The 17,560-nt window shown below is 39.5% G+C and overlaps 1 protein-coding gene across 3 annotated transcripts in view; it reads left to right on the top strand.

The window, feature by feature from the left end:
* Nucleotides 1–17,560, top strand: part of Fam13a (family with sequence similarity 13 member A) — a 98,006-nt gene that overhangs the window by 10,881 nt on the left and 69,565 nt on the right. The window contains exons 2-3 of one of the 3 annotated variants that reach the window (XM_076932159.1): nucleotides 1,482–1,552; nucleotides 6,768–6,809. The exons of 1 other annotated variant lie outside the window; for it this stretch is intronic. In XM_076932159.1, coding sequence (XP_076788274.1) covers nucleotides 1,536–1,552; nucleotides 6,768–6,809 — 59 coding nt within the window. In that variant the 5' untranslated portion in view covers nucleotides 1,482–1,535. The remainder of the gene's footprint in view (nucleotides 1–1,481; nucleotides 1,553–6,767; nucleotides 6,810–17,560) is intronic. One more of the 3 variants, XM_034501080.2, reaches the window with a different exon arrangement.

The following is a 17,560-nucleotide window of genomic DNA, read 5'->3' as shown; positions in this document are numbered from 1 at the left end:
CTGTGTTTCCAAGTGTTTCAATATCTCCATTTATGTTTTCCTTTTTCCATAATGACACAGGCATGCTGACTCAAGGCTTAATGGCTATATTTCAACTTGATGATTACCTTCTAAAGTCCCAATTTCAATACATGGTCACATCCTGAAGTTCAGGGGTGTTGGACTTCTGTGTGTATTTTCCAAGTAGTGAATTACACACACACACACACACACACACACACACACGTGTTCAGATTTCCACTCACAGAAAAAAAAAAAAAAAAAAAAGTAGCTATCCCTGGGGCTTAGCTAACTGGCAGAGTGCTTACTGAGGTCAGGAACCCAGTCTTTAAGTTCAGATGGACATCAGAGGGGAAGGCAGGGAGAAGGATGAGGGGAAAAGGGAAGAAGGAGGAGGAAGAGGAGGAGGAAAAGAAGTAGAAATGCTTTCCTATGTTACTGGAATAAAAAAATCTTAAATCTTGGAAAGTATTTGTCTTTCCATTTTTCTAGACAGATAACACCATTCAGCATTGGTTAAGCTCTCTCATATCTGCACTTCTTCCTTGGTCAGAGAAAGCCATTTCTCCTTGGAAAAAGGGAATTTGTGTTTCTATGGGCTGTGTGTTGCATTCTCAGTCACAAACACAGGCAGATCACTGTAAAGCTGCTGCTTAGGCTTATAAGACAGAATTGTAAATAGCTCCCCAAATTACAGCCACCAACATTTAGCAACAAACTGATTGTAAACTTTTACATTAATTTTCCAAAAGGCATATAAACTTGTGTGTGTTTTTGTGTTGTTTGTTCCTGAGTGGGATCAACCTCAAAATCTAAACAGCAGAACAACACTGGGCACCTCCCAAGCAAGGACAGACAGAGGCTACTCCAGTGAGCACAGCACTTCATAAGAGGACAGAGAGGACACTAGCATCACTTCCTTCCTGTTCTCAAAGAAGATTTCTCCACTTTGTGCACTTTCTAGCACTTTGTGCAGTGCGGAGCCTCAGGGAAAATCTGAGTTCCTGAAAGATTTGCTTAACGCTTTGTTTTTCACTTGTGGCTCAGTTCCTCTTCCACCTGCATCCTTTTGCTTTAAGTCTTCACAAATGGTTTTCCTCATTTCTAGAAAGAATAGAACCCAAATATTACCATTTTCTGTATTTTCAATATCCAAGAAAGACTTCAAAAACCTCCTCTCTTGATTGAGGCTACACTTAAAGAATGAAGATGAATATGTAAATTATGTTAATTTTTGGTAATCAGCCACTGTAAGGGATTAAAAAGTAGAATAAATTGGATTGCTTATGTCAACATTCAATTTTGACATAGAGTGGGACAGCAGTTTGAAAATGCATCTGAATACCCTATTCTGGGAGTTCTCCCAACAGCTTTTGGGTTTTAGTTTGGCTTGTTTATTTTTTGGTTGGTTTGGTTTTGGTTTGTTTGTTTATTTGCTTGTTTGTTTCTGACATAAAACACCATGGTTTTTCTGTTTCTAGTTAGCTTGCTGTCTAGTGATCTGGATAGGACTGCATTCTGTGGTTCCAAAGCTCATGAAAGGATTCCAAGGGTAGGTGCCCTTTATGTATATGATTTATCAATGCTGGCCATATTAAGTGAGTCCAGAAGAGTCCACTAAAACCCTGAGATCTGTTATTGCCACTTCAGTTGTAACTTCTTAGATGTGCACTTTTGGGGTCTGTGCTAAACATTCTTCCCACAGCAGTTGTTTTAAGAGACTATACACCTCAAGCATCTCCTTGTGCTACAGGAGTAGAAGAAGAAAAAGGAGGAGGAGGAAGAGGAGGAGGAGGAAGAGGAGGAGGAAGAGAGAGAGAGAGAGAGAGAGAGAGAGCGAGACAGACAGAGAAGAATCCCAAGCTGTTACAGTTTGTCAGTGCACAGCCTCACAGCCCAGCTCTCTCCTTCACCCACAGTGGCACATGTGCTTGTTTTTCAAACTTAAAAGTGAATCAGAATTCTAAGTTTAGAATCCAGGCAAAGGATTCTACTTAATTTAGAACTTAAGTGAAGTCATTCAATGTCTTTGGACATGACTAAGATTGTCAGAAAATGAACATCAGTCAAGAATTTATCTAAGTAATGTGGAGCCAGGGCCGAAAATGTATTTTTTTGGCAAATGTATAGAAATAATGATCTTTAGAATGCTTCGCATTCTGAACTGTAAATTTTGTGAAATAGTTCATTTTCTTGGTGTTGTTAAAAAGCACTGTCCTTGGTGACTTTTGACTTAGAGTGACTTCTGAAATCAGGGTACCTGATTATTCTTCAAAGTTAACTGACTTGGTTAATTTAAAATCTTTGATTTAGTTGTTTCAAATGCATGACTTTATCAAAAATCATATAGATATGCCCCAGGCAAGAGCATTTCTAAAAAATGAAAAGAAAGAAGTATGTTCATTATTTAATCAATTTGATTTATTTACCTTCATTTTTTTCATATTTTGTTTTTCCATACATGGATTGCATTCTGGTGTATACTAATTATCTCTAATGTCTAATTCATTTTATTTTAATTTCTATGTGGTATTTTTCTTAAAACTGATCAAAATGACAGAGATATGATTTGTAGTTTCTGACTTCATGCCTCATTGATGAATTTACTTTGTGCCAACACAGCCTAAAACAATGTTCGCTTATGATCTAAACCTGTTTTCCCATCAAGAGAACTCTTGAACTGGCATGACAGTCCACACCTTTAATCCCAGTTCCAGGCAGACATTCAAACATCCAAACCACATCCCTGGCCCATGACAAACTATTTTGATAATTAAAATCAGTTAGAAGGCAATTAAGGACCAAGACAGGGTAGGGTATAAAAATAAATTGTACTCATCACTGACCGGTTAGTGATTGAGTAATACTGTGGTGCCCTTGAAAATCGCAAGGTCTTTCTGAAAGACCAGGACCCCAGAAATCAGAATGACCACCTGAGTGGCCCAAGGCCAGTGGCTTTCAGGTTCTTGTCTAGAGACTTCAGAGAATGAATTTTGAGAACCATTGGAGGTAAGTTTTAGAAAGAAGTTCTTATAGATTCATAGTAGAAACTTAAGAGAAAGTGAATGCAGAGTTCCTGTAAGCTGAAAGGGTCTCTGAGCATGGGACACCATCAAGCTGCTAGTTCTGGGGACATTTTAAAAGAACTATGGTAGACACTGGGCTGAGCCATAGGGAGAGAATGAGCTAGTCAATCTGGATGGCCCAGCCATGAGGTGTCCAGTGCTTCTGCCCAGTTTCAGTCACATCTCACATACAGCTTCCAACCAAGAGATAAAGACAAGGAGTCAAGACCTAGCATCCTCAGCCCCACCAAGGACAGTCTCTGCACCCCTGCTGTGGGTTCTCTCCCTCCCTGACCAGTTTCCATCTTCTGCTCTCATCATTGCCTGGATGAGTTATGTTCCTATTTTGAGCATACTTTTCTGGATAAAAGAGTAAATAAAGTGAGAGTCTCTATGAGGATTCAAAGGCAATAAGTAATCCATTGCATTTATGTGGGAGACATGTACAGGAGGAAGGAAGAGGAGGAAGGGTAGGGAGAAGAAGAGGAGGAGGAGGAAAAGGAGAAAAAGGAGGAGAAGGAGGAGGAGGAAGAGAAGAAGAAGAAGAAGAAGAAGAAGAAGAAGAAGAAGAAGAAGAAGAAGAAGAAGAAGAAGAAGAAGAAGAAGAAGAAGAAGAAGAAAGTGGTGTTTCTGTTTGCTACAAAGTAGTGTAGCACTCACCTATCTACAAAAACATTAGTGGAAGACACAGGAAGACATCTTTGTTCAGAGCCCTGAGCAGGGCAACATGGCCCAGCACAGCTATGAATGTGGCTCAAAACCAAATTATGAATTTACTTAAAATTGAGTTTTTCTGTAACGGCCCACTCTGTTCTGCAGGTCGGGGTTTAGCAAGAGAGAGAGAGTGGGGAGAAGAAGGGGAAGAGACTCGAAGAATAGAGACAAGCCAGAGGATCTGTAGTCAAGTCTCCTTTACTGTCTCCCACAGACTATATTCACACCTCCTACTGACCACCACACACCACCACACCTACCACTACTACACCACAACCCTTACAAGGAAATCCTGGGTATTTATAAGCACAAACAGGAGACCACAGGTGAAAACATTTTACAACGTGCACCATGCAGCTGGGGTCACTAAACAGCAAAACAAGCTATGTGGGATGAACAAGATATTTATCAGAGTGTGCTTCAGCTGTTGTAGGCTATTGAAAAACAAGTCTCTCATCAGGGTACATGGCTCCAGATGGCTGCAAAGTTGATAGCTGCTTTCTAGCCACTTTCTGATTGTTATCCCAACAGATAACAGTGTCATAAAACATTGTCATGAGGTTGGACATGCTGGCAAACCTTTAGCACTTAAAACAAACAAACAAACAAACATGCTAAGCATGTCAATTCGCTGTGAGTTGTTTTGTATTAGTGTTAACAGCCCTCACTTCACAGCACAAGGCAGTATTCCTCTCCTGTAACATAAAATCACTGCAGAGTTATACTGGTAGCTTTCTTGGCACAGTGTTGGCCATGATGTCTTATTGATATAGAGCCCTCGATTATAGAGAAAAAGCCCAATTGTTTTGTCAAGTGTATTCTAGGGCTACGTTGAAGTCAAACATGTAAATTTCTTGTGTGATGTTAGCTTAAAGTAGTTGTTCCCTATAAAACCATTGCTTCAGATAGCTTCATCCCAGCCAACCTGAATATTTCTCAGAAGTGGTCACCTCTAACTCTTAAACGTTACAGCTGAATGGTACCAGCTTTACCCCTAGCTTGTCCACATTAGTCTGCAATGAAGTGATACATCACCCCTCATATGGGAAGAATTAGCATAACTAATTTATGCCTGTGTATATGATATGTATGCATGTGCACATAAAACACAAAGATGCTATGAACAGTAGGTATTCACAACATGGGCAAGAGAACACCCAAACAAGATTAAAATTGTAAACCAAAAATCAAGGGAGATTGAAAAATAGTGTGTCAAATTGTACACACCCAAGTCTAGCTAGAATGTAACATTTTTCAACTCTTATGACAATGTGTGTGTTTGAGTTTGTGTGTATGTGTGAAAGACAGACAGACAGACAGTGTCTGTGTGTGTGTCTCTGTGTGTGTTTGTGGGCAGGGGAGGGACAAGTGTGTATGTGAAAGATTATGTCACTGAAGTAAAATACTGTTTACTTCTAGTTTCATATTGCCACTTGAATCCAACATTTCCATTTTCATGAATTATGCTTAAGAAAGCAAGTTAGCAGGAGAAACTCATTTTGTTCTTTTATAATTACATGTGGTTTATTAGAAGATAAACATGTTAAAGAAAATTTCAGCATGTACTTCCCATTTAAAAGTTAAACACTTTTCTATTAAGCTTCCTGTGATTTCCATTTTGTTTGAGACACTTGAACTGTGTTGTAATTATATCCTCTCCTGTTATCCATATCAGGTTATACTTGTGGGTCTGAGTCCTGCCCTACCACTGGGCATGCCTGCTGGGGAGGCAAAACGCAGGGAATTTGACTGTGCTTATACAGCCACGGGCGGGTGCTGGGCTTCAGGGAAGCACCTGGATACCCACTGGCAGGGAGTGGGAAAGCATTCTTTCTGAGAAAGCTGAAGCTGCTATTCCCTGGCTTCTGGGCTCCTAGTCGCTGCTCAAGAATGAAATGTCGTGGGGTCTGCAGGCCCTCTGGGCTGGGACTTAAACTCCTGGACATTCATGCTCCTCGGAGTCTTGAAGAATTGAAAGGAGAGTCGGGCCCTAGCCCGGGCAGGGATGAGGGGGTTGGGGCTGGGTGAAGGGAAAGTGAGCTCTGGCTTTGCTCATCTCTGAAGGCCTTAGCTTGGCTGTGGTTAGGGCTGGGAGCACAGATGGCCTTCTATGGGAGATTTAGGCAGTAGCGCTGTAGGTGGAGGCCTGCTCCATGTTACCCATTCTCAACGAAAGAGACAGTCTTTGGTTCAAAACTGTTTATTGGTTGTTCATCCTGGAAAATAGATGTGCACCATACCAACTTTTCAAGGTGGACCCAAGATTAGTTTTGTGGGGAAGAATGTCTGAGAAGAGAAGTTTATTGGCTAAACCCTCAAGGCCTATCGTTACCTCATTAACATGGAGCACTCTGTTCTGGGCCTACGTGACCACACACAGGTCACGCTTCCTTATGTGGGGAGTGTGGCACATGCACATGGCAGGGAGCAGGGCGGTGCTGACCATCTCAGGTGTGCACCCACGAGTTTCCAGGGTCTCAACCCACTTTGCCCCCGAAGCTTCCTGGCATGGTTTACCATCCCACAATCCTTCCTAGAGTAACCCGCGAGATTTGCCTGAGGGGAATGTGCTTTCCACTTCCAGGAAATCGCTCTTGAAGTATCCCACACTTAACAGAAGTATGTCATCATTTATTTTACGTTTACAATTAACTTTGCAAAAATAATTGTCTGCAATCATTTGAAAGGGTTGGGTGTAATATGAGTATCTAGTTAGACTTGTGGGAAAATATAGTGAAAAGCGGCTTCTTGAAATGTGATATAAATTACGTTAGTGTTAGGCTTATCTGGGAATACACCTGATGACCTGGCTTCTTTGAAGAAGTAATTGATGTTGGCGAGGTCCTAGGAAGAGTGTTTTGTGAACTTGAATCTAATACAAGATCGGCAGTAATATGTCACAATTTGTGACAGGCAGAACAGGGTTTTAGTAAAATATAGATGTTGTATTAATAAAAATTATATTAATTCACATGTTTTTCCTTTTAGCTCACAAGAAGATGAAAGACCTTTATCGCCTTTCTATCTGAGGTATTTATTTATTGACTGATTGTGTCATATTTTGATCTGCTATAAAACATAGGCGTTAAGATCCCTTTGGGTTTATTTGCCCATTTGATTTTCTTTTCCTTTCTTTACTTTTCATTTTTTTCTTTTCCTTTCTTTTTTTTTCTTTCTTTTCTTCTTTGAGGCAGCCTTATGTGTTCTGCAGTTTACTGTGCAGCTGAAGATAACCTTGCACTTTTGATCCTCCTCCTTTTACCTCTGAAGTTCCAAGATTACAAGCAGACACCACCACGTTTGGTTTTATGTGGTCTTGGGGGTATTGTTTTAGTATTTAATCCAATTGAAAGACTACAATGAGAAATTTTTATTTTAAATTTAGAATTTAACTCTCAAAAGTGCCCAATGCTAATTTAGGAGCCTAAATTTTAAAACCTAGCCAGGCATGAAACCCAGCTGGATAATGTTGTTTGTATACACCAGGCCCTGGGCTCGGTCTTGGTACCACAGGCACAAATACAGAAATCGTGTGTGTGTGTGTGTGTGTGTGTGTGTGTGTGTGTGTGTGTGTAATCCTCCCGCACCCTGAAAAGGCTTTGGATTATATTAGCTCGTTTTCTAGATAGTAGTCAAACAACCAACTAAATCTTCACAAGCTTCTGCAGCTCAGGGTTGTTCTTAGCATTCAAGTCCAGAAAATCAACTAACAGTGCAACAGGCCAAGTGAACAGAATTCAGGACAGAAGTCAGGTGATGTCACCAGTGACCTGACATGTCCTTGGGATGTAGTATATTTTATGTGTAAGCCACCTGACTGAAATCCACAACCAAGTCTTCCTTATTGCATTTCTTTCCTAAATACCCTCCCACTTCAGAGGCCTCTAAAATATGCTAGAACAGTGCTTTCCAACGTTCCTAATGCTGCAACTCTTTAATACAGTTCTTCATATAATGGTGACCCTCAACCATAAAATTACTGTTGCTACTTCGTAACTTTTTTTTTAACTTTGCTACTTTTATGAATAATGTATAAAGTGTATATATTGATGAATATACATGGTGAATAATGAATAATGAAATATCTGATATACAGGATATCTGATAGATGATCCCTGTGAAAGCATCATTTGACCCCCAAAAAGGGTTACAAACCATCGAGAACCACTGTGATAGAATATCATACAAACCCACAAACTAAAAATGTTGCCCATTTTAGCCTTGCCTTAATTTTAAAGTCTACATTTTAAAGAAAATATGAGGACACATAAAACATAGTTTTTTATTTACTTGTGATTTATTTATGTAAACTAAGTTTTTGCAATCATCACAGAGTTAGAACTCTAGGTACAGCCAAGTGACTACTTTCTCCAGTGTTCAGCCCTTCAATACATTGTGTAGCAGGTTTCAGGATGAGATAGCCTAGCAGTCTGGTGTTGTTGTTATTACTGTTGTTACTATTTTGTTTTTAAATCCTGGTTTCATCCAAACTGAATCTGCACATTCTGATCATGGCTAATCTCAGCTGTACAGTCACATATGGGTGTTATCCCAGAGTCCATAGTTACCCTGGGATCATTATGTAAACATGGTGGAAATATCAAAGAAGTGATTGCTGTCTAGTAAGGGAAATTAAGCTTCACAAAGCACAGTATTGAATCACTGGATCATGCCACCTATTGAAAGGCTTTCTCTGTGTTTTAAGTACTATTTAATGATATTTTTATGTTTACTATATTTAAGGTAAATGGCAAAAGTGGGCTTCAGTCCTCAAAGATATACACTAATCTTTACAGTATAAAGCTGTGAATTTTTCTCTCATTACCTGGACTATAATATTTCTTTAATATTGTCTGTAAAAGGAAATTCTAGATTGGTTGACTGGAGGTAAAATAAAAGGGCTGGGGAGATAGCTCTATGGTTTAGAGCACTGGCTGCTCTTCCAGAGGGCCTGAGTCTGATTCCAGAGTCTGTGTGGTAGTTCCCAACAGTTTGTACTCCAATCTCAAGGGATCAGATACCTCCTTCTGGCTTACCAGAGCACTAGGTACAGGACAGAAACATATACATGTGCAGGCAAAACATCCACACACATAAAATAAAAATAAATCATAAGTAAAATTTTTAGAAAGAAAGTAAATAAGAGTAAAAGACAGATGGTAGTGTATTTACTGGACTTTGAGGGCAGGCTGCTTCCTCTATTTGATATTAGGATCATAAACACTAAAATGTGAGGATATTAGGAATAAAGAACGACTACGCAGAGGGATGGCTCAGCACTTAGGAGCCATTGCTGCTCTTCCAGAGGACCTAAGTTCAGTTCCCATCCCCCACATCAAAGGGCTCACAACCTCCTGCAACTCCCTCACTAGGGGCTCCGATGCCTTCTCCTCACCTTCTTGGACACACACACCATGACATTACACACATATACACATAAATAAAGAAATAATACAAATAAATCTTCAGGAATGAGTATTCCTACAAGACTACATTCACAGTAGAGGAGGAAGACTTAGGAGAAGCCGCTATTTTCAGATAATGAAAGTTCAAAGTAAGTGGAGCTGTTGTTTCTTGAAAGCAAAAACAGTTATTATTTAACCTGTAATTAAAATTCCAAAAGTGGGTTTTTTTTTCCCCTGAGTAACATTGGATAGTCTCAAAAATGATATAAGAATTAGTTTGGTGCAAGTTTACTTTAACTTTGTTTTACTTTCTCACTTGATATGAAACTAAAAGGAGCTACTGAAACATGAGCCCACCTCATAATTATTTGCACAGTTAGTTTGAAGTAGGCTTTGTTGCTGTTCTAGCCTAAAGAGTTTAAGTAGGAGAAAAAAAAAGGTGATTGCCAATTATTATTCATCTCTGCTGGGTATTTTTAGCTGGAAATATGATATATCTGTTGAAGAACAGTTTATAAGTAAGTGCACATTTTTTTGTGTTATGTCTAGTAAGAGACATGCTTAGCTGTTTTTAATATATTTTCATATATCTGCAACTTAGATTTTTGCTATCCTTTGATTCAATCCCAAAACAGAGCCATTGGAAGACTCATACATTCTTCACTGATATTTTTAAAGATGATTAAAAAATTATACTCATTTCTTTACATTCAAAGTAGTACTTTGCGGATTGATAGTTGCAACCTGCTACTTTCCAAAATAGTAATTTTGAGTACTGAATGCTATATACTATATGTTGATGGTGTTGATTTTTCATAAAAAAATAACAGACCCAACCAGAAGATAGGACATACCTGCTGAGATATGTACAGTGCACAAGCAGCTCCATCTATAAGGAGCTAGGTAAAGTGGTTAGGGATGAACAACTGGTCATTAGTTGGATTGGTTCTGGAAGATCAGCATAAAGTGGAACAGAAACTCAACTAGTTGCAGTCTGGGAGGGGTCAGCCTTCATTGAAAATGAAATGGATCAGGACAGATAGAAATAGAACAAAGCAGTCCTCTGTTCTCAAATGCAGGGGAGCAGATGATCCATATAGGCAGATCATACAGATAGGTAGGTACTTAGTCACTGATGGTGAGTCGAGAGTGTGGATGCAGGGCCTGGAAGGAGGCTGCTGCATACCAATGGAGGCCTCAGAGTCCCGGTTTAGATGGAGAAGGGGGTTGGGTGCAGGGGCAAAGAACCAAAAAGGGCCCACATTCCTCACCTTGCTTCACCACCATGAGGAAGAATTTCTTCTTCTGTGACTTGCTGTCCTCCTCATAGTCAGGCTGTGCCCTGTATTTTTCTCTTGGGCATTTCATTTGCCTCAGATGTTTCTGCAATAAAGGAGGACTGTTACCACCCTGGGTCTAAGTAAATACCTTCTGTGGTAACAGTTCAGTGTTCACTGCAGTCCCTCTTCAGCCTGCCCTAAGTCAACAGAGAGCCAAGTGTCTTTCCTTGAAGGGAAAGGAAATAATAGCTATAGAACAACACCTGCTATGACCATGTGTCACGTTTACTGCAGCTACAGTAGCTCAGATAATAGGTGTCATTGTTTCTCAGATTGCTCCCTTGGGATTAACCAGCCCTGCTGAAACAATTAGGGGAACAGAAAGTGAAGCAAAACAAACACATGCCTCTGCGTGTTACAGAAGAACAGGAACGTTCTTGGCAAGCGTGTCTATACTCTGTTCTCTTTCAGATTCTAGGCTGGAATCCAAAAACAGGAACCCCAAACTCCATTGATCAGATTCACATCAAAGCAACTTACCCTTGATGTTCTCCCATGCCCCTCTGCCTGGTGCTGTCTACCTTCTTCCTCCTGGCATCCGGTCAGATCTGGCTGGGATCTTTGACTAGTTTATGTTTCCATTTGTCTGAGTTCTCGCTGTCTACAAGCCTGGCTTTGGGCTTCTAGGACTGATTTCCACCGGAACCAAAGCCTTTACTTTCATCTCCTCGTCTCGCCGTGCTCAACCCCACCTTTAGGCTCCAGGTGCATATCCAACAGATTTTACTCTTGAGTTCCACACAAATTTCTGGATGGTCTGTGTGGCCTGTGCTTTTAGCCAAGTGTGAGCTGTTTACTTCAGGGTCAGCCAAGCTGCAGCCAGTCTTACTGAGCTTTTTCCAGCCACATGGCTTCTCAGGCTTGCACCTAATATGCAAACTCAACCTGTCTTCTAGCAAGGGTCCAGTTCTTCTTAGTGTCCTAACATGGAACAAAAGAAAGCTAAATTACTATATGCAAGTATGGACTTGCTTAAGTCAGGGTCAGGGTTTTATCCACCTTCTAATTGCCCTGAAAGAATATTTGATAGATTTATTATCCAGTTAGTTGTTTGGGATGTGTTAGCATCAGAAGCTGTTTACAGCCAGCCTCTGAATCCAGCAATGATATCATCCCTAGGCAACAAGGACCCTCATGTGCCTTCATGTGCCTCCATGTGCCTGTTGCCTTGGCAACCTCCTGATACTCCCTACCTGCCTCACCCACATCACTTATGAGTGTCATCACCTGGGTTACCTACATCACAGCCCAGAAAAAAGACAGAGACCCCCCAACCCATCTTTCTTTCCTCTTATGTAAAATTTATCTGATATGTCAATGGAAAAGTGGGCAAAGCCCTAGGTTTGACTCTCTGTACCACAAAGAGGGCAACATCTAGAAATTATGTCATATTATTTCTATCTTTGTATGTAAAAAACTTTAAAAGGACTTGTATACAGCTTTTTTATAGGAGTGGGGATACCTTCTTAAACTACTTATGCTATAATTTTTATGTTTCTAATGTTTTCATTATATTTCTTTAATTTTAAATTTTGTTATTAGTTTGATTTTTTGCCTTTCAAAGATATGTTTTCTAAAACTCCTTATTATCAGCCAAGTATGGTGGTACACGCCTTTAATCTGAGCACTAAAGAGACAAAACCAAGCTGATATCTGTGAGTTTGAGAACAGCCTGATACATACTTGGAGTTCCAGGACAGTCAGAGCTACATAGTGAGACCTGTTTCAAAACAAACAAGCTGGTTATCATGGAATAATTTACAGAAAGTGTATACCCCAGATATTTTATTCATGGCTGTTTGTTACAGGCTGTTGAAGGGAACAAACAAGCTGTTTATTTAGTATATGCTTACTTTTTAACCAGATGAGAAATCAAGTAAGTGTTTGGACAGTTTGGAGCACAAATAATTATCCTTTTTTTCCTTCTTCTTGACTGGAATAGTATTTCTAAGATGAAGGGAAACTATGGAGTTCATCTGTTCTCTCTCTCTCTCTCTCTCTCTCTCTCTCTCTCTCTCTCTCTCTCTCTTTCTGTGTGTGTGTGTGTAATGCAAATAACATATCATTTACTAGTCAAATCAATTTTAATTATTTTTGATGTTTTATAAGACACATATGAGTTGACATTGACCATCCATTTCCATAATCTTAAATGTACAGTTCAGTAATTTTTAAAAGTGCACTCTGTTGTTGGACACCTGTCACTGCCATCCATTACTAGAAACTCTTCAGGACTTACAAGCCTAAATTCTAGCCCATGGACTATTAACTTCTCATCACTTCCCTCCCAAGCCCAGCCCTTGGTAGCCATCATTCTGCCTTTGTCTTATATCTATGATGCTGTAGGCATCTCATCCACGTAGAGCCATGCAGAATTCATCCTTCTGTGACTGTTCTATTTCCCTTAGCATAATAGCGTCAAGGCTCATCCTCTCTGTAGCATGTGTTAGAAGCCCATTGTTTTTGAAGGCAAGTCCCAAGGAGTAAAGTCAGGTCATTAGGCTTGGTGGTAAGTGCCTTTACCAGTTGAACTAACTCACTGGCTCAAGTTGCTTCTGTCTTTGGCTCTTGTAAATGCAGCTTGTAAACATGCATGTTCAAATTGCAAGCTCAAACCCTTGCTTTTAGTTCTATTACATATAGCACTGTTGGATTTATTTTTGAGAATTCCCATACTGCTTTGCACACTAGCAGCACCAATTTACATTTCCAATAATCAAAATTAGAGTTTCAATTTTTTTCCATCTTCACCAACAATCATTAATTTCTGTTTCTAATAATATCCATTCCTATAGATTTGAAATATGTAGGAATCTTTGAATATTGTTTCTTGCTGACTAAGAATCCAAATCTTAATTGAAGGCCAGCCTGATCTACAGAGGTAGAACCATGACAACCAAGGCTACACAAAGAATCACTGTGTCAAAAAAAAAAAAAAAACAAAACAAACAAAAAATAAAAAAGAATCTGAATCTTATGTAGGCTTGAATGTCTATTTTTTGAAATGTGTCGTGAGAGATTTTCATATGCATACCTAGCTATAGACCAAACTACCAGTGTGATGACTAACAATGAGGAACTAATGCTAATCACAGTTTTTGAGAGACTCCATCCTGAGTTCTTCATCTATGAACATCATTGCTCAGACTTTTTGCATAGTAACAGGTAACTATAGAATCTGGGCTCAAGTCTCTCAATGTTAATGAAACATTAGGCTTGTATTCAGTCTTTACTGAAAAAGGTAGATCATATAAAATGTTTTTGTTTCTTTCGCTTGGCTCTTCATTAGCATGACAAAGCACAGGAATGTAAAAACATACTTTTATACCCATTATACCAGAATCTCTTCCTGTTTTGTTCTTCTGCTCCATGACTTCATATTGGCTTCTCTCTGTAGGAGCTTCTGCTTGGAATACAATCTGAAAACTTGTAGTTAAACAGGTGACTATCTTCACTGATATAATTAGCCCCAACTTCCTTCTTAAATTCTAAGGATGTTAGAAAAGCAGTACACTTCAAAGAAAGCCTGGGTGTCAAGGACTGCCATTACTGTGCTCTCTGTCTTCATGTTCCATCTTCTGGTCAAGTAGAGATAGCCAGGAAAACAAAGAAGCCATTTGGGAGAGGGCAGAATTAGATTCTTTCTATTGTCTGCTTCACTAACCAGAAAAACAAGTGACATTCCCCAAATGGAGCTGAGACTCATCAGACCAGAGTTGTGTGTTCTTTCCCACCTCTCTGCCCCACTGGCTTCTTAATTTCACTATCTATTCAGAGACTAGAATATTTAGAATACAAAACAAAGGGAAAAGACAGAGGATACCCCTGGGACATTAGCTACTTAACCAAAGCATTTAGAAAAAAAAAAAAAAAAAAGAAAAGCCATAAGAGCAGGGGGATTATGGGACTCAGTGTGCATTTCAAAGTATAAATTGCATAAAAACAAACTAATTTTGTGTGCAGTTCTCCAGTTTATATCTTCTGTTCAAGCAAACATCAAGTCTGCCCAAGAGAGCTTAGCATATGTCCTAGAGTAGACTCGTGCACTGGCTACAGTCAACAAGAAGAGTATTTGCCCCCAATTACTTGAACTAATCTACTCTCCCAGTTTATTTGATCATGACCTCTTGATTCATTCTTGCCCCTTCAGAATAGTTTAACACTAAGAAATAATTTGGGATTTATACAACAAAATTATACATTAAAGGTAAAGATGATCCTCTCTGAATTTTTTTTTTATTTAAGAACAACTTTTTATGAGTCAGAGGAAAACTTGAAAAGCAATATTGTTATTCTCAAAAAAATTCTCAAAGTCCTGACCTACCTCTTTGAAATCTTCATAAAACTGTGTTGGAAATAACATGTTTAGATGTGAATGAAAGAAGTGCACTAGCATTAAAATCACTTTAGTCAGTTAATTAAATTGGCATTAGATGTGCATTAAAAACCTGTAAGAAGCAGGAGAAGGCAGATACTTTTAGTAAATCAAGTATAAGACATGATCCAGCAGATACCCTGGTTCTCTGGCTCTTATAGTCTTTCTACCCCTCTTCCATAATTTTCCCTGAGCCTTAGATATAATAACTGCATCATAAATATATCAACTAGAACTGGGCATCTCCTGGACACTTTGTCTTCACATTTTGTCGACTTAGGGATTTCTATAATAGTCTCTATATGTTGCAAAAAGTTTTGGGTTTTTTGTTTCATTTTGTTGTTTGCTTCTCTGTTGGTTGGTGTGCTTTTAGTGAGGGATGAAAGCTACACTTCCCTGTGGGTTTAAGGTTTAGAATAAAGTTTAGGAAATTGGTAGTGTTAGGTTCTCTAGGCCTGATACCTCTCCAGCCCTGGGTGGTTGATTAGGTTGACACTACTAGGCATTAATTCTCTAATATTAAGCAGGCTCTCAAGACCACTTAGTTAGCTGTTGGTTACCCTCAAGATAACAATGTCATTACTGCACCACTGGAGATAGTTTGCTGGGCTGGTCAAGATACACCCATGCAATCTCACCATCACAATTGCCTAAACAAGACTGTATAATGACAATATAAGTTAACATGCTAATGTGGACAAGAGAAATTTCACAAAGTCCTGGCCCCAGATGAATAGCTACAGAGAGTCAATGGCTACTAGGAGAGGGAAAATCAGTTTCTCTAGGATTGAGATTACGGATGAGCTATCCAATCCCAAGTGGTCAGCTCTAAGCAAGTGCACATAGGAGCAACACTAAATTAAGTCAGTAGAGATCCAGCACCTGATTCTGACTTCCATGAGCACTAGGCAAACTGTGCTGTACATGGACATATATAGGCAAAATAATCATAAATATAAAATAAAATAAAGAAATCTCTTAAAATAAAGAAGAAGAAGAGGTCATTAATTTGGGAAGAAGTTGAGGGTAATGGGAGGAGTTAGCAGGGTAGAGAGAGGGATGGAAATTATGTAAATACAGTACTCACGTATAAAATTCTCAACACAAAAAGCTGGAGAGATGGCTCAGTGCCTCAGAGTGTAGCGGGAAGTATTAGAAAAAAGGCACCATCCAGCTAGCTCCCAGCCTTGCTGCCATGTTCCTGCTCTAAGCCCATTTGTCTTGACAAGCTCTCCAACAGGACTGGAGCTTCTGAGCTGGTTTCACCGGGCTGCTCTTTCTAGCTTGCTCCTGTACCAACCAGTCACTGTGTTTCTAGCTCTGATTCGCTCATCCCTGGAGCCTGGAGTTCCCTCACAGCCATAACCAACTGGTTGGCGGAGGACCTACTTCCCAGTAACCCAGTAAAGTAAAACTCTAAAGCTTAAAGATTAACGAATGGATTTATATATTAGCAAATACTCAATACACAAGATGCCCACACAATAAGAATTGTTATTCCAATTACCTAACCTTGATATGAATAACTACCTGAGACTGCTAGAGACACGAAGGTGACATCTACAGCCATCTCTCTTCTCCTCCTCCCTCTCCCTCCTCTTTCCATTCACCTTCCAACTCCTAGCTCTGTCTCCCTCTTCCCTGTCCAATGACAAAGCTCTGCTGCAAATACATTGGGCAGGACATTTCTGCCACATTAGAGTAGTTGCTACTCTTGTAGAGGATTCGGGTTCAGTCCCCAACACCCACATGAGGGCTAACTGTTGTTTGTGACTCCAGTTCCAGGTAATCTAACATCTCTTCTGAACTCTGTGGGCTTCTGCATTCATGTAGTACACATGCATACAATCAGGCACACAGACACAAGCACATATAATATAATGTAATATAATATAATTAATATATTTAATTTTCAAAAACATATACTAAAATTTAAAGTCAAGTATAGGATACAGATAAAATGTGAGAAATCCTTCCAAAATGGAAAAGGAAAGAATAAAAATTAAAACTATGAAAGATGGACTGAGAACAGGGTACCCAATGAAGGAGTTAGAGAAAAGACTGAAGAAGCTGAAGGGGTTTGCAACCCCATAGGAAGAACAACAATATCAACCAACCAGACCCCCCAGAGCTCCCAGGGACTAAACCATCAACTAAAGAGTACACATGGAGTGACCCATGGCTCCAGCCACATATGGAGCAAAGGATGGCCTTGTGGGACATCAATGGGAGGAGAGGCCTTTGGTCCTGTGAAGACTCGATGCCCCACTGTAGGGGAATGCCAGAATGGGAAAGAGGTAGTGGGGTTCCTTGGAGGGAACACCCCTATGAAAACAGGACAAAGAGTGATAGGATAGGGAGTTTTCAGAAAAAAAAAATCAGGAAAGGGGATAACATTTGAAATGTAAATTTAAAAAATATCTAAGAAAAAATTTTTTAAAAAGAGAAAAACTGTAAAAAAAAAAAAAAGTAATATTAGAAGAGATGGTTATAGCTGACAACTGTAGGGACTCTAATAAAGAAATCGTATTGTTGAAAACTGAAGTAGATTATATAACCATCTCATTGAGAAGCACATGGAAGGACAAAGCCGGTGTACCAGCACCCAGCCTATCCAGGATGTGAAAGGTGAAAACTACTTTGTGTCAAATAGCATGGTAT

Source organism: Arvicanthis niloticus, chromosome 4 (genome assembly GCF_011762505.2).
Source record: "Arvicanthis niloticus isolate mArvNil1 chromosome 4, mArvNil1.pat.X, whole genome shotgun sequence".
Classification (NCBI taxonomy): domain Eukaryota; kingdom Metazoa; phylum Chordata; class Mammalia; order Rodentia; family Muridae; genus Arvicanthis; species Arvicanthis niloticus.
This window is presented reverse-complemented; position numbering and strand designations above follow the sequence as displayed.